The sequence below is a fragment of the Buteo buteo genome, chromosome 23 (assembly GCF_964188355.1).
Source record: "Buteo buteo chromosome 23, bButBut1.hap1.1, whole genome shotgun sequence".
Classification (NCBI taxonomy): Eukaryota; Metazoa; Chordata; class Aves; order Accipitriformes; family Accipitridae; genus Buteo; species Buteo buteo.
The window spans coordinates 16,801,580-16,826,816 of record NC_134193.1 but is presented as its reverse complement, the minus strand read 5'-3'; the positions used below and the strand labels follow the sequence as shown (position 1 = coordinate 16,826,816).

Here is a 25,237-nt window from a genome sequence, read left to right as displayed (position 1 = left end):
AGCACAGAGGAGTGGTGCTGACTGCAATCAATGTTTAGTTAATGTCTTACTGTCAAGGTTTAACCCTAGCTGGCAACTAAGTACCATGCAGTCACTCGCTTACCTCCCTCACAGTGGGATGGGAGAGAGAACTGGAAGGGTAAAAGTGAGAAAGCTCATGGGCTGAGATAAAGAGTTGAATAGGTAAAGCAGAAGTCATGTGCACAAGCAAAGCAAAACAAGGAGTTCATTCAGTACTTCCCATTGGCAGACAGGTGTTCAGCCATCTCCAGGAAAGCAGGGCTCCGTCATGTGTTAATGGTGACTTGGGAAGACAAATGCCATCACTCCGAACGTCCCCTCCTTCCTTCTTTCCCCAGCTCTATATGCTGAGCATGATGTCATATGGTATGGAATATCCCTTTGGTCAGTTGGGGTCAGCTGTCCTGGCTGTGTCCTCTCCCAACTCCTTGTGCACCCCCAGTCTCCTTGCTGGTGGGGTGGTGTGAGAAGCAGAAAAGGCCTTGACTCTGTGTAAGCACTGCTCAGCAGTAACAAACACATCTCATTATCAACGCTGTTTTCAGCACAAATCCAAAACATAGCCCCATGCTAGCTACTATGAAGAAAATTAACTCTATTCCAGCTGAAACCAGCACATTTACCAAACAAATACTACTTTTTTTCCTCCTGAATGTGATGGGTTACTAGTTGCTGCTAATTACTCTTCCAGTGTCACTTACTCTGCTGTTAACAGATTATCCAACAGTGCAGAGCCTGTATTTATAATACCAGATGTCAGTGTGGCTGCTATGTGTGTTTTTGCTGCCGGAGACTCAGCATGGTGACTAGGATACCGGCTGATGGTGTTAAAATCACTGAAGAGACGAGAGAAGCCACGTAGAAGCCAGACAGGTGATACATCTCTTCGTAGACTGGTTTATCCTGGGCCCCAGAACTGGAAGGAAGGTTAATTGGGTCAGCTCCAGGCATTTCCTGTTGGGGTGGTTATAGGCTTGTAGGGAACTCAGGTTGGAAGGGACCTCAGGGGTCATTTAGTCCATTCTTATGGTGGTGTTACTTCCCTACTGCTACCTTTCTTAAATTAGAAGATCTTAGAGCAGGCACCAGTACCAGCAAAATCGGTCCCATTAAAAAGAACAAACCTTGTGATATCTGCTAATTTGACTTGAGAGTGCCGAAAGGGCCAAGAAAGGGGGATGTACAAGACAGCCCACAAAGCTGTTTGTAAAATCATCCATGTTTGTGCCACTCTTATTTTGCCATGTGAAAATAACAAATCCGAGTATGTGTATTTAAATCCAAAGATCTCAGAGCACTGTTACACAAATCTTTGGATTTGTGGGAGTATTACTGTTAACCTCTGCTTTACAAACAGGAAAAACTGAAAGCACTGGGCTGTGTTCAGATGGCTGCATAAATGTCTGTGCCTTGTTCTTGTCTGATCCAAGGCAGCATGCTGCTCAGCCCTGCTAGGACAGCTGCATTGCTCTTCATGGAGAAAACAAGGCACCTCTGACTTCTGGAGAACAGATGGTTTAAGGGGGCTGCTGAGGAGGCAATGACTAAGGACTGGGAACAGTAGGTGGAAGGACTTGAATAGAGGTGAAACCATCTTGTTTATGATCATGGGAGCTAAGCAGTGCCAAAGTTGTGGGAAGTGAATCAGGGTTTACTTGACCCCAGACCTGAGCATTGCCTCAAAAGCATCCTCTTTTGGGAGCTTTTATGTCCCAAACCAAATAGGGGCACTTAGCAGTCTGTCACCAGGCTCCAGTGGTATATGCTGAATTAGATGATGTTTGTATGTCACCTAGAAGGAAATTGGAGGCAAGCACAGACCTAAACTGGGTTAGGCTAACCTTGCCTCTCCTAGCAACCCAAAATTTCAGCATGGGTAAAAGAGCAGGGAAAATGCAGCACTGCACTGCCTGTGGCAGTGGTAAGGAGAGGTACCTATTAAACTTGGTACTTGTGCTACAGTAATTGCCCTGATAAAACAAGGCAAGGGCCAGGCAGTATGTACTGTAACTGTGTCTTTGCCTTCTGATGTCACATACTGAAAATGCAAAGCTAGGTCTTGAAGCCACAGGATTTAGTTTTGTTTCAGGTATAACTTTGAGGAGCAGCTTAGTATCTTCCTATCTCAACCTTCCCCAGCCATTTAGAGATAAATACTTACACCCCCAAGATGTGATGAGGGAATGCTTTCTTTAATAATACATACTTTGCTTTGTTATGGGAAACTTCTCCAGCAAAATGCCTTCAGAGGGCAACAGCAGTATTTAGCAGCTTAGAAGTGAAAGATCCTATAGGGATGCATACAGAGATGCAGATACTTGGCTTGTTGAGATACTGCAGGAAAACTTTTTTCAACAATCTTTGTGCTTTTAAGTTGCTCAGGCTTCTGCTGTAGTACATGCTTTGTGAGCTTGAGTGCTATGAAGAGAACTGAGTGTTTAAATCTAAAAATCATAGCTATGTTATGTATAGATTGACGATGTCCGCTGTGCTGGGTAATGTTGAGCATCGGTGCAGTACTTTAGCAGCAGATTTAAATTTAAACAAGAAGACACACTCACTAACTTGCTCTGCTCTGGCCAGAGAAGGGGTCCTTAAATATGATTCTTCTAGGTGTTTTTTTTGTGTTCTGCTTTGAGATACGTTTATATGCCCAGAGTGCTGGCAGAGAGAGTAATTGCAAGTCATGGACCCTTAATTGTTTTATGATAAATACATCTGTGAGCTGACCAAATGCTGTTGTGTATTTGTGGGTTAAAGATGTAGGCATTGCTTGGGAACTGACTTATTTAGGGATGCAGAGGATGATGCAAGAGCCAGGAGTAGGATTCTGCTGTTTGGAGAAATAAATTGTGGTCAAATAATAGCCATTCAAATATCAAGCCTTTGGTCTTCAGTGAAGAAAATACCTATTATCATCTCAGATTAATTGGGGAAGGAAGAAAATACGGAACACTGGGGGAAATGGATAATGTGTTACAGCAGAACACAAGATAAAATAATTTAAGAGAAATCTGTACAGCTCTGAGCAAACATTTGTGGGAGGAGGAATGCTAGGAGGAGATACATAATTAAGTTATAACATAACATGGATGGCTGTAAGGGGGGGGGGAAGCATGAATCTCTACATTTGCAGATGCAGCAGCAGTGTCTGCCTGTATTTGTCCTCTGACTACTTGCTTTAATGTTATAGGAGTTAAATCAAATAAATATAAGTCCAATACCTTTTCTACTTCCTGCAGCAGTTAGATGTTCTCCGCAGATCTCACTGACTGTATTCTTCAGCTTAACTCTTTAGTGATGATCTCATACTTCTGGTAACTGCCCCTTAGCCTTATATTCACTAGGAAAAGGGATCCTTATGGCATGTCTCCAATCATATCAGAATTTACCCAGGGAAAGGAAACCAGCTGTATCTCTAGTTTGGAAGCTGATGCTCAGTATTGTGCAAGTTGGGGCTTGCCTAGACCTACTGGTGTGTGAAAATGACAGGTTGCCTTGTCATTGCTGGAATTCATCACCTGATAGCTGGCAGATAAGGAGGATGCCTTCTTCGCTAATGTGGACTCTTCCTTGTTACCATGATAATCCTCATGTTGGGAATCTAAGAGCATCCTGAGCTTTGATTAGTCCTTACTGTACTTTGAGATAGGTAAGTGTTGTGGTTTTTTTTTTGTGTGTGTGTTTGCTCTATAAACAGTATGCTGTGATACAGGGCTGTGAAGAGTCTGCAAAAGCAGTGGGGGAAAGAAGTCAGAAGTTCCCCAAACCATTCCCCTATGCTGAAACTGTTAGCTGTTACTGGTTTTCAAAACTCCACATGCTTATAACTTTTCACACAGTCCAAAAAAAAAAAAAAGGCAAAGCAAAGACAAACTTCTATTTTTAAAGGTTACTGATTGTTTTCAGCAGCCATAGTTCAATACCTAGCTGGGGATGCCAAGTAAAGTCCTTGAACCTGACTTCTCCAGATGCTCTGAGCAAGCAGAATTCCCCTAGGCTTAAATAGAAGGTGTGGGAGACTGTCTGCAGAACCTCCTATCTCAGGCAACCTCTGAAAATGTTATTCTAAGGCAGGAAGCTAATCCCCTTCTTGATCTGGTGAATTACTGAATGTCCCTACTTTGTACTTAATTTCAAGTTTGAGCCTGTCTGTACAAGTGTGAGTAAAAAGTCTTCTGAGTAAAGACTTCTTAGCATCTTTAAGCTGAACCTTTTTGAGGACAAATGGAAGAAGTTGACAACTTAGCTTAAGTTAATCAAGAAAACAGTTCTTGCTGTGTTCTAGCTGCTGGGGTGAAACTTGTTATGATGCCTTGAGCAGTGAATTTATTAGACGAGTAAACCCATGTGTGCTCCACCCATGTGAGCCAATACTCAGATTTTTGTTTCAGGCAGTGCATTTGAGTGGCAAAACCATAAGATTTGCTGAAGGGGTGGCAGACAGTCACCTAGAAGCATATGGTGTTCAGCCTATATGCCCAATGTAAAATTGGTTTTGAGGTGGCATCTGTGAAAGGAAATTTACTGGTAATATGCAGGATAAACTTACTTCCTTGATATGCCACTAAGAAAAAAACACCCCAAAGTTTTGGGTGTAATACTGTCCTTCTTGGACTCACAGATCTGTAACCATATGAGTCAGAGTACTGCTAGTTGGGAGGAGAGCTAAAACTAAATCTGCTCAAAAAAAAAAAAAGAAATCTAGTCATGCATGGTGGGAAAACAGCTCACTAGTGGGACAGTTTCTCATTCCACTTGAAATTTTCTTTTCCTGATCTCAGACCTGGTTTTGCATATCCTGATAGAGAGTGAAAGCTCAAGGTAAAGGGATATTGTCTCTGATAACAGGCAGATGGGCACGTTCAGCCTTGAGATAGAGTTCTGTTCTCAGGTCTGAAACGAAATTATTTTGTGACTAATTTTTTATACCTCTTTCTCCAATTGTAGAAAGGAGAGGCTGTTGGTCTCATGTCATGTAGGTGTATATCATTAATGGACACTTGAAATAGCAGTTGAAAAGGTTAACAATAAAGTAGGAAACTATTTTTCCTAACAATGAATTAAAACTCTGCAAGGGTGGTACAGCGATGTCTGCCTGAGCCCTTTGAAAGACCTGCTTTCTCTCCAGAAGTGGTGTGCCAAGAGCTTTAGCTGTTCGTGCAGCCTCCTTTGCCCAGTGCTGCTGGTTACTTAGGTCTGCTCTGCAGAGAGGTTGGGACTGATGCAGCCACCTTTGGCTGCTGGCATAGGTCAGACACTGGATTTGAGGAATCGGGGCATTCTTAAAAAGCACTGGGAGATGAGAGGCTGTACTAGATGAACTGGTAGCACTTAAAAATTTTTTTAGCGTAGTCTTTCAGAGCAGGGATGAGTAATGCAGCCCTATGGAGGAATGAGCCCAGGGTTTTGTCCTAGTTGCATTAAACACTCAGATGGTCTGATCACACCTGGAGGTGGTCAGACTGCAAGCAGGACTTGTTCTGAAAAGCACCAAAAAGCTATTTCTTTATATTTATATTTATCTGTGATGTATCATGCTTATTTTTGAGTGACTTGATGGAGTTTAGTCATGAGAATTGGATGTCTTGCTCAGGACTAACTACTATAAATATTGGGGTGGCTATGAAGAGAGGACTAGACAATTTCAGTGTTTACTGAGAAGCAGGCAAGAGTATGCATCAAAACATTGTGACTAGCAACTGAGAGAGCAATTTAATGATAGATATTTAATCAATTATTCCAGGTGACTTGCTGCTACTTTGTACTTATGTCCAGCTTCTTGTTTTCAAACTCCTATTAGTGAATACTTTAATAACAATTGAATATGAAGTGGCTCAGTAATTTTATTAAGCTATCTTGTGTAGATGGGCAGACAGAACAATTAAGTTGCTGACGATTGCTTCCTGTATGACCTTCAAGATTGTCACAGCTCCTAGGCTGGTGCTGACTATAATAGATAACTGCTTTTCTTTCCTTCAAGGCACAGTACAGGAAGAATGAGCCCTGAGTCTGAAATCTAACAGTGTCTCTGATTGTTCTCTGCCATGTTAGATGCTCTGAAAGCTTTGGCAGACCCAGCCATGACCAAATGGAAGTGAGATGGTGTTTCAATTCCTGGTCAGTAGCTTCTTGCAGTTCAGCATAACATGCTTTTGGAAGCATCTTGGAAGCAGACGTTATGCAAGCTCCTCAAGCTGTGTCTTGCTGACTGGAAGCAAACTTGCCAACTTCTGCCACTTTTCTGCAAGTCTTGTGACTTGTGTGGCTTTTCTTAGAGCCCTGGACATGGCAATTAAGTTAACAGAAGAGCAGTGTAGCTTTTGTTTTGAAAACATAAATTTCTAACATGGATGTTTGAGGGTACTTTTTTTTTTTCTTTAAAAGATGCTGTTTTCCTAAGTGCTCCTAGAGACAAATATAAAGAATCCTAAAACTTCCAAGACCTGCACTGTCAACTCTTCCTTTCCTAAAAAATCAGGGCTTAGTCCCAAAACTATAAGCTCTACTAAAATACTTGTGTTGCAGTCACAATGAACAATAAATTGTATAAAAAGAGGTTGGAAATAAACCCAGTTGCTCACTTGTGTCTGAAATGAGAATTGAACTCGAGTCTCTGGGGGTGAAAATACTATTTTAATAGTGTATTGCCTCAACAATCCCCTTTAACACTCCCTTTCCTGTTTCTTATGGCTTTAGGTTGCATTGTTGCAGCTGTGTTGAAGGGTGAAGAGTTAATGCTACCATAACAAACATGAGAATTGCTGGAATCCTGTCTCACTATGCTAGGACTGTCATTTTGTGGCTGTGAAACAGTCTTGATGCAAGAGTGGCCAGTGTAGTATATGGGATGCCTGAGAGGATGTAGCCAATATTAAACTGATATTGCTGTGGATTTTGACTGAAGAGCCAGGCAGTGTTGCTGTAATGCTGTATAAAAGCTGAACATAAACTGCAGCTGTATTTCAGAGTAGTTTTTCAGCTGCTTTTAGGCCCTTTCTCAAAGCATCAGTAGGCAGAAGTCTGCAGAGATGCTGAGTAGTCGGTTCTCAACATCTGCAGATGTTTTTACAGGAGAGCTAACTTACCCTGGAGAGCACTAGGAAAAGCTATTATTTTTGCTTTTGTTTTTGAGAATGGAGATCCAGGGATGGGGAGGCTGTGCTGAATTTCTTAGAACGAGGAAAGAGCTACCTAAAGGCAAAAATCTTGAAGCCTTTGTTCAGCTTCCTCCTCTTTGCCTTCCTGCCACTCTTGCATGTGTGAAGGCAGACTAAGTTATGTACGATCTGGCTCAGGGGTCTGACAACAAATTAACAGGCTGTTTCAGCTCCAAGAACTCTTCCTCATCCAAGTAGTTAACAGGGGCTTATAATGAAAATAACTGTCCATTTGCCACTTGCCTGCCAACACAGGAACGGTTCTCTGTCAGCAGGGGAATATGCCTGATGACTTGTTAGTTCAGGATTAAGCCAGTAAAAAAAGAATCTCTAACCCTCAAAGTTTTTATGCTGATATTTAGCTCCACTGACTTGCTTATGATTTACTCTGAACTTACACTGCTCTGGGTCAGGATGGGGCCCCTTGATTCTAATACACATTAGGTTTTCTCTTTTTCTGGCTGCTGTGATCTCTTGAGTAATCTCAGGCTATTTCTTAAGCTGATTGTGCTTTTACTTTTAATAGAAGCTCCTCTATGAATAGCTGGGAATTGCCTGAGCATGGTGGTGGCCTTGAGAGGAGATCTGTCGCAGTGGGGATGTAGCTAGAGGTAAGGAGGAGATTGGTACATACCAAAATGCAGAATAACCTCAGGGATTGGTGCATGACATGTGTCATGCTGTAGAACTGATGCTGCAGCTCCAGTGCTGAAACTCAGGTCACCTCTTCTACATCAGTGCAGTTCTCAGCAGAGATCCCAGCAATGTACTTCTTCCCTCTGGGCTGTGCTACTTTGATTTGATGTTCCTGTTCCGACGCATTACTCTCTGTTTATGCCTGTTCATACAGAATGTGTTTGTTAAACCAGGCCTGCAAATGACCTGGTACCCCAAACTCATCTGAATAGGTCAATTTCCTGAATGAATTTGTATAGCCTATTGAAAGAGTTATATTTAAAGAATACTTAGTGCAAAAGAACAAGCGGGGCACTGCATTAGCATTTGGTATTTTGCCATTTTCTGTTTGCACAAAGTTAAATTCAAACTGGACACCTGGACAGGCAAAAGCAATGTTATTGGAAATCAGTGTCTTGGTTTGAAGAGGTGGGGGGGAAGATACCGGGGGAAGGAATTTAGATAAACCCTTTACTTGTGGAAAATAGGGAAAGGCATGGAAGACCAGAAGACTCTGGTCTGTTTGTCCAGGTCACTATGCCACAATCTTGCTATAGATTCAGAGTGCCCATTAATAGGCAACATGAATTTTGACCCTCCTCTGCTTTTTGAATTTAAGCCCTAAAAGTTTTCCATGAAGACTTGGACTCTTTTAGAAATTATGTGGATATGTTCCTCTATATACCTGCCTTTTTGTCACCTTCTATGGTCACTGCCCAAACTTTACCAGAGAAAAATGTTTCCTGGGACATGAGAAGTGCTGTCCCACTGGTTGTTCAAAAGGACTCTGGCAGACACATTGGAACCAGCCAGGAGGTCAAAAGCCTATCTCTTCTTGGACTATTGATCCAACTTTCATTCTGGTAGAGCCTGAAATGGAGATGTCTTGTGTGGTTTTTGAAGTGGAGTTTAATGCCTCTGACTTTGCTGTGCACTAGAGGTGTTAGCAGTCAGTCTGCTGGTTTTTCTTCAAGGGCTTAAGCAGCGGTGCCTCTGCACCATGTTTCCAGCCAGGGTGATCCTAATTATATCTGAAACTGCAGAGATGCAGTGCATAGCAAGGAGCTTGGCACTGTTCCTGCATACTTCTCCAGGCAGAGCAGAGATATAAATTGGCATCTTAAGTTCCCTCTGCAGGACAATCATGCACCTTGGACAGTTTGGTCAGGATGCCTGAGTGCAGCATAACTCTGTTACCCCACAGAACTCCATCCTTCCTGCCTGGCCTGTTGGAAGGGAAGCAGCCTACCTCCATGCCCACAACACACTCTGCCTCTTACCGTTGACCTGAGATAAATTGTCAGGGCACATGCATTCAATTTTATAAACCCACCACCCATGTCTGGCCACTAATAGCACATCATGGCTTTTGAGGGACCACCTCCTTTCCTCATACAGCTTCCTTCTGGGTTTGTATTAGTGGGCTCATCAAAGTGATTTTGCCTCTTCCAATGAACTTTCAGTTGTCTGCACCCTTTAAGGCATTCAGGCTCTGGGGAGACTGTCTCCTTTTCTAGCACACAGTGCTGTCTGGAAGTGGAAGAAGTGTCATATTGCAGTGATGAAATCTGCCTTGAGCTATGTTTGTTCTTCTCTTAGGTCTTGCAGCAAATACCAGGACTCCAGAGGTGGTGGAGTTTTGACAAATCTAAGACGACACCTACCATGAGTGTTTGGTGTCTTTGAGTCTTTCACAGTACCTAGTTTCCTTTTCTGAAGGAGAAAAGGGCAAAAAGGGGGATAAACCCCTTTTTATCCAGAGTCTCCATGTCACGAATAGCTTGAATATTAGTTACCACTGCACAGTCTAGTGGTGTCCCTGAACACAGGAGAACCTTTAGTGCTGGGCAGCCTTTAGTTTAGACTCAGCTGCAGCCTGACTCCAGAGAGCTAGGACAGATTAAGACACTGGTGGTGGGAAATAGCAAGGTCAGCCTGTTGGCTATTGGTCTTAGCATACATTAATCCTAGGGTGTTATTGTGGCTGTGCTTTCCCATCAGTCATTCCTGTCCCAGTGTTTTAGTGTACAGCTTGTCCTTTTGTTTTCTCCCAGCTCAAGTTGCAGGTGCTGTACAGGTCATGTTTTTCAGGGCTGCAACCGTTCTGTTACGGCAAAGCCAGGATTTGTCAGTAGATTTGTTTGTGCCAAAGCAGAGCAGTGTTACTGCAGTATTATGACAGATCAGTGTGGCTTGAGAAAGAGATGAGCAAAGATGCTGGGTCATGAGTTTACTTTATGGCCATAAAAAACTTTCTTCACTACTGCCATCAGGACTGCACTAATTTGATGCTCTAGGGTGTTGATGCCTAGTATTGTCCTCTTTGAGACTGTCTGGAAGTTGCAGGGAGATTCTGCAGATTAAATCTACATGACATTTTTTTGCCAGGGTATATATGCTTCAGAGGGAGCAAAAGGAAAACTTGTTTTCATGCTATGATGGTGAAAAGTCAGCAAGGCAGACGGAAAGGTCTGATTTGCAGCTTCTGTGGTGGAGAATACATTGCGCTAGTGCAATGTTACACCTGTGGCTCTGGAGGCCTCTGGACCCAGTGCTGTGGTTGCTTTTCCCCTGAATCCTGGTATTGCTACCCAGATCTGGTATTATGTTTGTTTTTTAAATGAGTGAAACCAGCCTTGTTTTCTTTCTCCTAGGATTGTAATTCTTGAAATCAAAGCTGCATTTTCCACAAATGTGTAATCCTAACTGCCACATCCATTCAGGATACACCAGGCTGCTTATTCCCTTGAGTTCCTGATATTGTCATATAGAGTCAGTGCTGTGTTATTCTTTACCTTGAATATCCCAGGGCAGCAAGCAAGATTCAGGACTTCATTTTCTATTACCCAAAAGATCCCAGAGGAAGCTGCGCAGCAGCAGTGCTGCAATTTTCTATTCTCTTAAGACTCTTTCCTTCCCCAGCACTGCAGCCTAGAGTCAATGCGGCATTTGCCATAATGGGCAGTGACTTTTTGAGATCAGGCAATGCACTGTAGGCTGTACCACTCTCTAAATAATCCTCCACAGTAAAATACAGAGTTCCAAACAAGAAAGGCTCTTTAGAGTTTTTACCTGCAAAAATACAAAGAGGAAATTGTCTCACAAGTGCACTTGAGGTGTTGGAGTGCCCTGTTTTCCTTTCCCATCTGTGTTCTGTGTCCTCATGTATTCTGGGCTAACCCATCTGCAGGAAGATAGCAGGGAGGGATCTGGCAGATAAGTCAACCCTCAAAATGGAGGAGGGGAAGGATATTCCTAATTAATTCTCTTGCAGCAGAGATGAACTGAGGTACATGACATCTCGGGTGAGATGGCCAGTTTTGTATGCCAGGAGTACCTCTTATTTCCTGTGCAAATTGTTGACTTAGAGCTGTAGATGCTTAAAATCTCAGCCTCAGCAGCTTGGGGCTGATGCACAGCAGTGAGGGATGCAGGAGCTATGTGGACATCAAACTGATTTGTTTCTATGGAAACAAGTAGATTTCGCCATGTTGTAGGGAAGTAGGAGGGGAATTATCCCCCTGGGCCTGGTTCTGGCTCTCAGATTGGATTGGTTGCTGCACTGCAATTGTAGAGCAGCAGCCTGTGAAGGGATTATCTACCTAGTCAGTGATCACAACTAGGGAGAGAAGCACGTGGATCCAATCTGCTCCCACTGCAGGCTTCCTCAGCAGGGATGACACAAGGCACTGTCATTGTATGCCAGGATTCCCAGGGTCACAGCCCTCCATGGCACTTAAAAGCAAAGAAGTTAACCTTGGTCACTCATAGTCAGAAAGGAGGCCTGCATTACAGTACAGACAGCTGTGACTGTTTATCCTGCCCAGACTTTTCAATTGGGATGGCTAAGGTGATGAACTGTGCTCAGACTTCAGCACACCTTCTTCTAGGTAAGAGCTGAGAACTATTTGTGGTGTCTACAAGGACTGGGGGAAGCTGAGATCTTTCAGACAGGCTTCAAGCATTGCTTGCTGATGACATTTTTCTATGTCCTGTTATATTTGGTGTACTGCTTTCAGAAAGTCCCAGCACCTGAAGTCCTGTGACTGGGGGTGATGATTTTGAAACCTTTCTTCTAAAATGAAAGTTAATCTCGTGAACCCAGAGAAGGAATCAAAGCATGAATAATAAACCTCGATCGACAGGTTCAAATAAGAACAGTACTTACTAAAACCCATATATTCCTAGTGGTCTGTAGTACTGAGACAGTTTAAATGGACCCTGTGCCCTTGTGCAAGATCCTAGTGCAGATCCTTCAAAAGGTTCTGACCATCACCTCTGTGTTTCAGACTCCCATGTCCCAAAGGTACTTGCCTATCTAGGCCCCAGCAATGACTCTGAGAGGGAAAGCTTACATTTCTAGATGGAAGGAAAGCAGACCATGGAAAACTGGCAATAATGGTAATGGCTGTGTGTGAGCTGCTTCTTGAGGTATTCCCTTGTCTGTTCTCTTCTTCCCCTCCTGCGGATGCAGTGCAGCAGCTGTGTAGCCTTCTCTAATGGAGAGAAATTCTATTTGCTCTGCTTCTGTCTCCCTTCACTGTATCTGGGTTCTTCAGTACATGTTACATAAACTGAGTTAGGGGTGGAGTGGAGCTCTATCAAATTCTTGCTTTATGCTTTGTAACGCAGCCAGTGAGTTGATTGGATGTGGTAACCCTTGGTTATGGGTTTGCAGGAGTGCATCAGAAGAATGTAGCAACATCTCTCCCTTACTTCCAGACCATCTAAAAATATATATACAGTGCACTTTGAAAGTCAGGACAGGTCCTGCTGTAAGGTCTACTAAGCATAAAGCTAGGGTATACTGGCTTCCTTGGAATTACTGTAGACATAAAGCAGCAGAAATCCCTGGGGTGAGCTCTTGGCTATGCCAGTTTACTCTGCAGGCTGGCAGGCCCCCAGGGCGTTGAATAAAAGCGTAGTACCTAAAGTGTAAGAATGCTTCTGACCTCCTTGGATGTCTCTTGCCTTGTGGAAGCAGTTACAGCCACAAAACTGTAGTTCTGCATCAGATTAACTTGTGCATAGAAGCTCTAGTGCAGCCATGACTTGGCATAATGCATACGGCTATCTTCCAGATTTCGATGTACCCTGAAGCTAGTGGAATATGAAACAGAAAAATCAGCCCAAAGGATTCAAATCAAGATAAATAATAGAAAAACTTTTTATCTTATCCCTCTGCTTCCAGAGACCTGCATAGAGGAGAGGGGCTGAGTGACATACAAAGAAGGGAGATGTGGGAAGAGTGAATGAGAAAGGCGCTGACCGCAGTGACTCCTGGGAACCAGTCTGTGCAGTCAGAGATAAGCCAGAAAAGCAGAATTTAGCGCACTCTGGAAGAGATTTAGTGCACTCTGGGAGGGGCAGAGGAGAGAGCTGTTTCTAAGCAAGCGTTCATGTAGTAATTGCTATGCACTTTCCTTTTTGCTTTAGCTAAGTTTATAACTGTGCTGCAGGCTGAAGTCTGAATACGGCCACTGCAGCTGAAGTATCAGTGGTGTGAGAGAACATTGCACAGGGCCTATCCCATTTCTAGTTGTCTGAGCCCCCTTAGCCCACAGACTCAACAAATGTGTTCTGAGTGGCAGAAACATGTTTTTGATAAACACTTTTGATGTTGAAGGCATGTGGGTTCCCCCAGAGGCCCACAAGAGCACATAAGTATGACAATGTATTTCAGTAACAAAAGGCTCTATCCTGTTCTGTAGGAAAGAGAAGATCTGTGCTCCACCAGAAATTACCAAGAAGGTGACACAGGGAACAATACTGGAGACTGTCACCTCTGTATATCTAGATCAGTGGCCAAGTAATTTGCTGCATCCCATGATGAGAAGACAAGCCCTATGGCTGAGATGGAAGCTCATTCAGCTGCTGTCTCTTCATGGCACATTGTTATGTCCCAAATGTCAGTGAAACAAACCCCACTGTTATGCTTGTTCATGAGGAACTGGATTTGACTTGCCAAAGTTACTGTATGTAGGCTTTCAAACAGCCAGCCATGCAGTTTTCTATGGAGGTGGATTCTCTTGGAGGGGGCAGTCTCCTGAAAGGTTTCCTGTCTTTTTGGCAAAGCCTGTGATGTGGGATCATTATGGTTTTTGAAATGTTGCCTTTTGCAGTAAATGTAGGATTCTTATATAGCTTTATTTACTTCATATGTTAAATCAATGAATATGCTACTTTTTTGTTTGTTTGTTTTTCCTTATTTGGAATAAAGGGTAGAGCACAGCATGGGAAAAAAATGCAGGAGAGCTCCAGAACACCACACATCCTGGTCAGTTGTAAAAGGGGCAGAGGAAACAAAACAGAAAGGTGATTCTTGTGGAGAGAATCATAATGTCAGTTCTGGAGCAGGATGTGTGTATAGACATGTAATACAACCTATTTCTACACTTACTTTTTTTCTTACAGTGAATTAGCATAGTTGCTGGTCTTTCATGTTTGAAGACCACACTGCCTCAGTCTCTGCATAAAACCTTAGTAAAGGCATCTCAGACAGAATGCCCCTCACACTTGCTGGGGACCTGTGCTGGTATCAACTGCAATGCTGTGCAAAGGAATAGAAGAACTCAAGGCAGATAGGGAAATAGGGGAAGGTGCAAACTTCAGAAGTTACTTTCTAGTTCATTATCTATCCCTTCTGTCTCTGTTTGCAAATTATCCAGTAGTATGCTATAAATGGGTCCAGCTTATACCAGCATTTGTGCTTTGCCTTGGTCGGACAGCACCTGTGAAGTTTGTAAGAGTCCCTGGGAACTTGTATTATGTACAGCAAACTCCCACACTTGAAAAGTGGTCTGCTTGGCCCTTCTTGGTTACTGATCTGGAGAGCTGTACTGGGGAGAAATGGCTAGGTGTTGGAGATGCTTTCTGAGTGCCAGAGCTACTTAACAAAGCAATTGTGAGTGTTCCAAGTCAGCACAATAGTGTTAACCTCCCTTTGCACTACTGTAAATAGGAACTCAAGGTGCAAGGCAGTGGGAAGCCTTCTCTTTAATTTTTTTGTTTCTGCTAACATGTATATTATGATGACACTCATGAACTATTGCCTGTCTTTATTTTTCACAATTGTATTCTTGAATAATGAATCATTGTGCGCAATAATATTGCTAGTATGCTGGAATGTGGTGTACTTACAATAGATCTTTATTTCTATATGTATCCACTGTGTGACCAGTACCAATTACACCATAAGAAATGATAGTATACTAAGTGCTTATGGAATTGCTCTCTTTCACTGTGGGTCAAAGCTAGGCGGACTGTTGTGCTGTGGAGATTGGCAGATAAATAACACGCATCCCCTGGCTTAAACTTCTCTGAGTCTAAAAGTGCTAACCTTAATGGAAAAAAATGTGGCTACCTAGGAATGGGACTTACCACGTGATTACGAGTTTGTAGGACTGGTGTCCAAGCTCACATGATGCAGCACGAAAGGAAGATGAAAGATAAGGGTAGAGAAAAACAGAATAGCTGGTTGATGGGTGCTTTTGTTCATAGCACCTGCTTTTAAATGCTTGCTGTTCATGTTGACCTGTCTGGATTTTTTTGTTTGAAAAGCACTTTGGCTCAGGGAAGATAAGAGCTCATAGAGGCCACAAAGTCAGCAGGAAAGGACAGTCTAAATCTGTAATGCAGTGCTCTTGTTAACCTACTGGGTGGCAGAGGAAAGAACTTATTTGTCCTTGTTCTTGCCCCATGTCCAAAGTTACAGAATTGCTTATGAATGTACTTGCGTGTCACTTGAAGGATCAGACCAGGAAGGTGCTCTCAAGGGCTGTTCCTGCATCAGGCTTCTACCTTCTGGTAGAAATAGATGATGTCTGTTACAAAGGAGCACTGTGCTTGAGTTAATGCCTACGTGGAAAGGTATGACCATTTTTGAGGTGTTTGTTTAACAGTCAGTAAGATTAATAGGAAATACTTTTAGCCTTGCAGATATTCTGTGGCTAATGTGTTGCATAGGTGTCAGCTTGTGTTTTAAGGATTCATTTGAGACACATGCTGAAGTAAGAATATGTTTGAAAACATAGCTGTTGCGCTGTGAGATGAAGTGATGTTCAGGGAGATTTATAAGCTGTTCATAGAATGCAGCCTATATGAAGATGTGAATGTTGCTAATCAGCGCAGTGATCAGAAGAGTCATACATCAAAGCTACTGATAGCCCTAAATTGTCTTGGGTTTCTTGTAATGCATTGTGCCATGATGAGCTAATGAAGAACTCTTGATCTGGGTGTGTTTGAATGATGAATGATGAACTATAAGACTTGACAGATGAAATAAAGATAGTGCTAAGCTTAAGCAGGAGCAGGTCTGAACTGTGTAACCAGATACTAAAATCCATAGGGGCAGGAACTGTATTTCTTGCTGTGTACTGGCATAGTGCTTTGTGCAGTGCAGTTCTGATTGAATTGCTGGAATTGCTGTCCCTGGGTACCACCAGAATACAGGAAATAACAAATACTGGATTTGAAAAACAGAAACAGTCATGTGAAATTGTGGAGGCTGTCTAAATCTTAATTTTCTGAAACTAATATAATCCAAACTGGGGATTAATCACATCCCTTAATACCCTATTTGTCTGTAGATGTTTAATAAGAAATGGAATTGAAATTAAATGATCAGATGGTAGTGTTCACTTTTATGTCTTCATAAGCTGCTGTTTTGGCTTTTTAATTGGGGCTTTACCTTCTCTAGTGCATTCTAATCCAAGAATCTCAAAGGACTGACAAGCAATAAACTGCAAGGATGCTGTATTGGTATATCTAGACTAGGCCTAGATTTGTATTTCAAAGCCCTCTACAGATAGCTCTGCAAGCCTTCCACCCTCCCTGGAGGGAGGGAAAGTAAGTGGTTGTAGAAGCATTTGGTCTGTCTTCCATTTAGAACAAGAGATGGTGCCATGGGCTTGGTTCTGTTGTTGACTGCAGATGACTTCTGTTGCAAGTCCAGTGAAGACTGAAATCATGCATGAAAAAGCTGTGACTGAAAGTCCTTTCAGAAATATAGATTAACAGTGGATGGAGAAGGTGCAAAACTGTTTTAATTCTGTGGTACAAAGAGTAACTTGTTCACAAGGCTTAATAAACCAGGGGCAAAATTGATTTTTATAGTTCAGGAGTCCTAGCTGCCTGTCCTGTGAACTGACAAATGTTCTTGGGTTTCCCTGTATGTGCATTTTCCATGTATCTTTCAGTTTTGAAGTTGAGTTCTTGCTGGGTTGAGAGCTGGGCTAGTAAAAATGCATTTGTAGTGCCACACGAAGGATTGCAGGAAGCCTTCTTGTCTGGCCATATTAAGGTTTCTAGAACATATGAGCAAAAAGAAAGTGTTTCTGTTGGGTCTCTCTCTGAACATCTGCATTAATGCAGTCTCCTCTCATGGGTGTGTTTATAGCTGAAATTAAATATCTTGGTCAGTACTACATAGTGATCTTTTGACAAACCTCAGGGGCCCTCATATTAAAGCAATGAGCTGCAAAAAAGTAGACAGCGTCTATATGTAGTGCAAAGTAGATGGCCAGCAGAGGTGCTTTTCCACTTGAATTTGATGGAGGAAATGCACAGTGCTCATGCTTGCAGTGGAAGAGTAGCTATTGAGAAGCAGTTGCAGTCTGAGCCGACACGTAGGGATGCTACTAGTATGTTACCTTCCTTCACTGTTAGGAAGTTATGGTTGCCATTACTGAATGTCATGGCTACAAGATCACAGGCAGGTTACCTGCAAATGCTATATTGCTGGAATTAAATGCCGCTGTAACTGTTATGGGGAATCTCTAAGCCTTAGAGCACAAACCTAAAACAGTGAGCTAACCACTTCTAGCAAAGCATGAAGGGACAGACTTGCTCATGCAATCACTTTTTTCTCTTGTGTTTATCAGGTTTGAGAGCATTTATTCTAACAAAGTGGGTGAACCAGGCACAATATGCCCATAATGATCACTGACATGCTGAAAGACTAGTTCTTACTCCAAAGATCTAGTTATCTCTTGTTTAACAAGAAAACATCAGATCAAGATCAAGTGTTTGACCAAAGGAGTAAACAAGTATTTTTTTGACCAGCAAATTGTGTGTGTTCTTTAGGAACAAATGTGGCCCTACTGCAGCAAACCAGCTCATACAAGTCTCTTCTTTTAATGGAGACAGTCACATTTTCTTCAATGTAGTAGCAATGAATAAACACAAGAAACTTGTCTGAAAGTTTCAATGTGTGCCTCTTCAGGAAGTCCCAAACTTTTCATATGGGTATCTGTCCTACTTCTTTTTTTGACTGCACCTATCAATGTTTTTCTTCACTTTCCATAGAATACATGTTGAATTATACAAGCAGTTTGTCTATCTCCTGTGTCTTATAAATAGTCTAGGGGGAAATATGTTTGGTCCAAGTTACCTTTAACTTCTTAACCTCTGTACTGTGCAAGTCATTAATTGAACTCAAACTTGTTTATAGAGCAGATGTGCTTTTTCTGTAATTAATAGCACCTGTAAGATTCCAAGATGCCTAATGCATGGAGGTTTCTGTATAGAGTCTCTGTCTTAGATTTAAAAAACTAGTAGGGAAAGCCCAAGTCCTCAGTGCCCTGATTATAAATGTATTGTTGCATGACATTGATTGCCTTAATATGTTTCCAATGTGTTTGGAATTTGTTCGAATGTTGCTCTATAGTAACTGCTAGATTGTTTATCATCCCTCAATTTTTTTTTTCTGTTGTGTTCTTAATGCAGCTTTCAGCCCAAATCTGTACTTTAATGCAGCTCTACATACTAAAATAGAAATAAGACTGGAAGGGATGATGTGATTGGGTTTGCCCTGAGGTAGCTGTGAAGCTAGTTGAGAATATGTGTAAGCACTTCAGAAATGAGCAATGTAAAATGTAACAATAAATGTCTTTTCAGGTCACTTTCAGCCGGACACCCATCAGGGTTTGCATCCTTGGTTCTTTTTGTTGTCTTGGTTTAGAACAGGAGAGCTATTGCTGGTCAGACCAAAAATTTACATAGCTCAATATCCTCTCTCTGACAGTAGTTAAGAAAAGATGAGTGTGAAATACGTTAAATAAGCCTTCCAATAACTGACAGTTTGGGGAATGTAGCTGTTCCAAGTTTTCCAACTCTGATAAAATGCTTGGAATTGCATTGCTAAAACTGATACCTCAATATCTTGATAGGGAATTTTGAGTCAATAGCAAAAAAGATACAAGCAAATTAAGTATTTCTATTCCCTGAATACAGCTTCTCTGTCTGTTTTAGCTGCTACTTTGTTGTGTTTGCTGATGAAGCCTAGCCTGAAGAAGTGGCATGTTGTGGTATTCCTTAAAAGCATAGGAAATCAAATGTTGTCATGCCACTTCTGCATGTTACAAACAAAGCAACAAAAAAAGTAATTTTAAGTTCCTAAGATACAAAGTGAAGGAGGAAAACAGGGGGTTGGTGCCCTCAACCTAACTGAATAACCTATTTCAGGCACATAGTCTTGTATAGCGATGTATGTAATGAGGCTGCTTTTGATGTCATGCTAGAGGCTGCCTTGTCTTACAAGTGGAATCCCTGCTGCCCTTGTTCCAGCACTCTTGAGCCTTACAGCATGTTATCTCTGAAGACTTACTCCATCTGTTTCCCCCCTCCAGCTTTGCTATGGTACATATCCTGTACTGGAATTGAATAAGCCAGTTTATCTAACCCTTCTGCTCTTGTCTACCCAAGTCATCTGGCATGTGGTTGTTCTTATCTCAATATATTGCTTCCCTGATTCTGCCTTAATTTCATCACTTTGTGCTGCTCTTTCTGGAGCAGTAGGTGTGTGTGTAGATCTTTCCCCTGGCTCCTCAAAACCTGGGCTGGGCATGTTGTCCATGTCACACATGCTCTGTTGTTGTAGTTTATTTACAGAAGCAATGTATTATGCCTACTGCAAGAGGGCAGGCAACACTGGTACACTGCCTTCTCCATGGCACCCAGCCAGCTTGCCACAGAATTTACTAATCTGTACTTTTTAGTGTCTAAGATTTGAAAGGCTTAGCTGGAGCAGAAGGAGGAAGGAGTTTGTCCCAGAGACTATAGAGAGAAAGGAGGTGAATAAAAGAATAGGAAATAATATAGATACAATGGGGTGATACTGCATCAATTGTTTTTTTATGAAGCTCTTTGGCTGTAACTCCTGAGAGGAGTCAAGCATAGACAAAACTTAAAAGTTGAATGGCATGTACCCCCAATAGTTTGTGGATAAGAACACACATTAATTTTCTGATATTAGAGATCAGATTGTACATATTTTCACTCCGAATTAAAGCAGCACTAAGATTGTTGATTTAGGTAACTAGATTTGGCTAATGGATTTGTCATCTTGTCTTCTATGAGGACTTAGTGTTTTTTCCTTGGAATAGCCTAGGAGCTACTCAGTTAACACAATACATTGGATCATTTTTTGTTTTCTAATGCTGGAACCCAGATGCCACATAGGTTTTCCATCTACCTTTGTCCTAAGTTTTTACCTTTGTAGCTGTGACAAGGACAGCAGAGAAATCAGGATCTTGGCCAAAGTAGAAGGCTTCAGGAAAACATGGAGCACAATGTGAGTGGAATCTTAATTCCTAGAGGGCTCATTCTTCTAAATGCAAGTGGTGCTTTTCCTCCAGTAAAGCAGGATTTAATAGTGCAAGTTGGAGATCAATAGCTAGAGTATTGTCTCAATATGCTAGAAGAGGGATCTATAGTAATAGGATACCTTTTTCTCAGGTACAGCAAGTTCAAAATAAGTCAGTGCAGCTCAGATGGATTTGTTATGCTAAAAACTGATGCTAGGGTAGGACTTTTTCACATATTGACCACAGACATCTATAGGAATAGAGCTGAGACAGCAGAAAACTGCTAGAATGATGCAATGCCTCAAAGATTCCAGGGTTAATCCCACTGGAATGGAAAAACTAGAGCTGTATTATTTGAAAAACAAATGAAAGACAAACCCTGGTTAACTCTTTATACTACTGAAAAGTCTGAAACAATGAGAATGGGTTATGGTCTTACTTTAACTGGTAGAGTGGTACCAGAGGTCCCATTACTCCAGACTTAGAGGAGATACTTTTATTTGAGGTGTTAGTGATTGTAGAATGCCTCCTTACCCTCCCTTCACTTGAAACTGCTCTGCAGTTTTTGATATTATCAAGTTATTCTGATAGCCCCACAGATGGAGAATTACCTTTATAGCTGAGGAAAGTGAAATACAGAGAAGTAGAATAACTTGCATAGGATTACATAGGAAATCAGTGGCCAAACCAGGAGCGAAACAAAACTGCTAAGTTCTTGTCTAACGTGTTAAAGCAAGAGCTCATTCCTCATCTGCACTTCCTTTGTCAGTATTAAGCTCATGTAGGACTAAGAGCGAGATGCTCAAAATGGAGGGCCCTGGATTTCTCATTCACTGAAGTAGTTAGTCACTACTGAATTAGCAAAATTATTCATTGCCACAGCTATCAAGGGAGGGAGGGTTGTGTGCCAGAATCCAAACAATGTAGGTAGGACTTATTTTAACAAAGAAAACTATATTCATGCTGTAGGAACCATGTTTTGAAGTGATGCTTCTCCCACTAGGCAAGGAAGCAATCGTTCATGTTTTCAGAAATGCTCAGTGGCTCTTGAAGAGCCACATGAACAGCTGAGTATTTGAAAACCAGGCCACAAACTAGCAAGGTCATCAGCAGATGCAGTGAGCATGCCTAGCCTTTCTCAAAGCACTTGGATTTGGAAAAAGAAAAAGCAAAGGAGAACTTGTGGGCTGTGGCTGCTAAGTCAGCATTTGGAGAAGGATAGTAAAAGGCTTCCTTCCTTTGAAATTATTTGAAGTCCACAAATTCAGGATTCTTGTGGATATAGAAGGAAGCTGCTCCTGCTTTTGCCTCGGCACTACTTATATCTTGAGTAGTTAGCCAGGGGAAACCCTGGGTGGAGGCAAGCCTTTGGCTGCTGTTTATTCTTTCAGATGTATCATATGGTGTTTGCACACTGGAACAATGTGGTGTCTTCTCAAGCCCTGAAGTGCAGAGTGTGAGTGATTGTTGTAGTTTGGGTAATTGTATTTTGTCAAAAGGAGGCATGCTAGTTTTTGGGCTCTGCTTCAACTTCTCTTTTCTTTCTGATGAAAGAGTTTAATTTTTTCCAAAGTACAGACAGCTGTATTAAGTGGGCTTGTTAGTTAGCTTGGAACTTCAGCTGAAGGAGCTGTAGCTCTTAACAGACAGGATTAGAGGGGGTGTGCTGTGACTATAGGCTTCTTCAGAACAGCAAGCTCTTATGCTCCTTGAGGAGGAGCACTTGGCTTTTAGTGCCTCAAACTTTTTTGTGCCCCTGGCTGAGACTCCCTGTTAGAATCCATGTATACTTATAGAAGCAGAAAAGCTATGAAAAGGGAAGGAAACAATCATTCACTTATCTGAAACTTCCTGTTTCATTTCAGGGACTTTCTGCCACGTGGATCTGGCATTGTAACCAGACGCCCGCTGGTCCTGCAGCTGGTAAATGCCAGCACAGGTATGTGAGCTACCTTCCCTGTGTGTCCAGCTGGATTGCTGTCTTAGTCAAGAAAGGTCTTATTTGATCAGCGGCACTGCTCAGTGTGGAAAAAATAAATAAGAATTTTCCCCAGTAAAAATGACCTGCAGCTGATTTTTTCAGTTCTACCTGTTTAACATCTGATGCAAAAAGTTTTAAGAAGCGAAATGCTTCTTAGTTTTTTGTTTTAATTTATTAGACAAGGCTCCATGCATACACTTATCGCAATTTTCCTTTGCCTATGCAGCTGTGACTCTTATGTGTGGGTAAGACCTAAAAGCCAGATGACCCTGCTGGTAATCTACTGAAATAAGGGGGCAAAGTGATTTAATGTACCAAAAACCCAGTGGGAGAACACTGGGATCTGGAGAAGAAAGACTACAGAGTTCTGTGGCTTGTCTTTTGGGCAGTTCTTCACTGGTTTTGCTACTTACTTGCAGGATGTTTTCATTACCATCCCCCTTAACATAAATTAAGGTCTTACCCTGGAGTTGGCAAGTGAATGTTTCAAGGTACTTTTCCTCTCTTCCCAGGTGAACTTGATCTATCCTCTTGTCTACAGTAAGGAGACAATTTGACTTTTAGGAGGCTTTTAAAATTTAAAATTAAAACAGAGTTTTTGGATTGGTTAGCCTACTTAAGGACTGACACACAAAACCCCCAACCACCAGTGAATTCAAAACCATGTCAAGAGGAGGTTGGATTTTTTTTTCTCTTGAGCCTCTCGAGTCTGTTCTCATTATGTAATGAGACTGTTATTAACCCCTAGCACTTTAATACAGAGCTAGTCCAAGTTCTCCTGAATACCAGGGTATCTCCCAGTGTAGCTGTGGAAGTCACCACTGCTGCAGGCTGGTGCATGCTAAGTTTGCATACTATCAACAGTGAAGGTCCTGGATTATTACTTGAATGAAGACAAGCAAGGATGCCACCTCTGCCGAGACAAAAGCTGGATTGTGAATGTGTTGGTTTCAACTGAATTCTCTCAGATGTTGATCAGATAATGTGACTGCAGTAACTTCTATGCCAACTTGCCAGGTCCTAGTGGGAAAGGCCCTTGCCAGACTGAATCCCTTCAACTGTTTTTTGGTTTGTTTTGCTTCAGGACATGATGTTTTCATTACACTTTGATTGTTTCTCTGATTTCATTGACTGTTTCTGATTCTCTGCTTCTGTTTAAATAGAATATGGTGAGTTCCTACACTGCAAAGGAAAGAAATTCACTGATTTTGAGGAGGTCCGTTTGGAGATTGAGGCTGAAACAGATCGTGTTACTGGCTCCAACAAAGGGATTTCCCCTGTGCCCATCAATCTTCGAGTCTACTCTCCCCATGGTGAGTCCTAATGTAGCATCTGAGTCAGGAGATAGATGAGGCAGGTTGCTGCTTTGTCATGAACTAAAGACAAAAGGAACAGAAATGAAATGGGGAGTATACTTGGTTTTGAAGTTAATCTCCATGTGCCATGCTGTATCAAACTGCCAGCCTTAACCATACTGCTACAACGGGTTTGTCTGCCAGCTGAAGTATCTGACTGCTAGCAGAACTTCTCCTTGAAACAACTGATGTCTGTGCAGAAACTTGTTCCTGGGGCTGTTCTTTTCCATTAGTATAGGCATTACAGTGAAGAGCTGCTGTCTCTCCCTGCTTTCTGGTACTGCTTTACTGGGCAAATAAATGGAACAACAAAAAAAAAGATGATGGGGAGAGTGACTTTCCTAAAGAGCACTTGCCTTCTGTTTGCATGTAAATATGTACTTTGTATAGTTCTTTACAGGCAGTCCCAACGTCATATGACGCTGATCTCAGTGGAAGAATTCTGCTTAAACAAGGGAGTGACATAGTCCCGAATTTGCCAGCTCTTTAAATGTGAACAGCTATATGGGCATTTTTTTGGAAAGCAGCAGCTCAGTGCTACATAGCATTTGGCTGTGTAGAACTTGTGCTTGATGTTTAGTTTTAATTTTTTCTCTCAGCAAGACAATTAAAAAGTTATAGGGCTGCATATTGTAGTCCTTCAGGAGAAGGCCCAGCTGACTTTGACAGGAGCCTCCCTTGAATAAGGGTGGCAGGACTGAGCTCTTCAATACTGGGGACAACTCTTAATGAGTGGAACCAACTCTTCTGACTCTCCAGTCTTTATTATAAAGTAAAAAAAAAAGTCATCCCTTCCCTTTCAGTGTAGCATATATGTTAGGACTTTGAGGGCACAGTTTCCCTGATCAGTGACAAAACAAGTGATTTAGAGGGAAGGGTGATGAGATCATTGACAATCATGACTAGTAACAACTAGCAAGTAGTTCTTACTAAGCAGTAACAAAGGAACTAGAAAGCTCTGTGTGCTTCTGTGTGTGCATCTGTTATGCCTGTTATATATTGGAGACATTAAAGCTACAGGTGGTACTTACAGACCAGAATATTCCAACCTCAACACTCCCTTGTGCTATCTCCTGTTTCCTGTGTCTAGTCCTGAACCTGACCTTGGTGGATCTACCGGGTATGACAAAAGTCCCAGTGGGGGACCAGCCCCCTGACATCGAGTTTCAGATCCGAGATATGCTTATGCAGTTTGTCACCAAAGAGAATTGTCTCATCCTGGCAGTATCCCCAGCCAACTCTGATTTGGCCAATTCTGATGCCCTGAAGGTTGCAAAGGAGGTGGATCCTCAAGGTAAATATCTTTTAATTTAGCATGACATTGCTGGACAGTGGCCTGATCTTCCTTTTACCTTTTGGTTGTGATTAGCCCAGTAGCTGTGGGCTCCTGTCTGTTGTCTTGGGTTGTATCTCCACCAACACACATTCTTCTGAGAGGTGTTAGTGAGTGTTAACAGTTAC

General features: G+C 42.1%; 1 protein-coding gene across 6 annotated transcripts in view; it reads left to right on the top strand.

Moving 5' to 3' along the window:
* DNM1 (dynamin 1) overlaps positions 1–25,237 on the top strand; it is a 70,153-nt gene that overhangs the window by 3,111 nt on the left and 41,805 nt on the right. For all 6 annotated transcript variants that reach the window (XR_012654199.1, XR_012654198.1, XM_075056186.1 and 3 more), the window contains exons 2-4: positions 22,306–22,379; positions 23,585–23,734; positions 24,867–25,070. Coding sequence is in view for 4 of the 6 variants with exons in the window: in XM_075056186.1 (XP_074912287.1) it covers positions 22,306–22,379; positions 23,585–23,734; positions 24,867–25,070 (428 nt within the window). In the remaining 2 variants the exon portion in view is untranslated. The remainder of the gene's footprint in view (positions 1–22,305; positions 22,380–23,584; positions 23,735–24,866; positions 25,071–25,237) is intronic.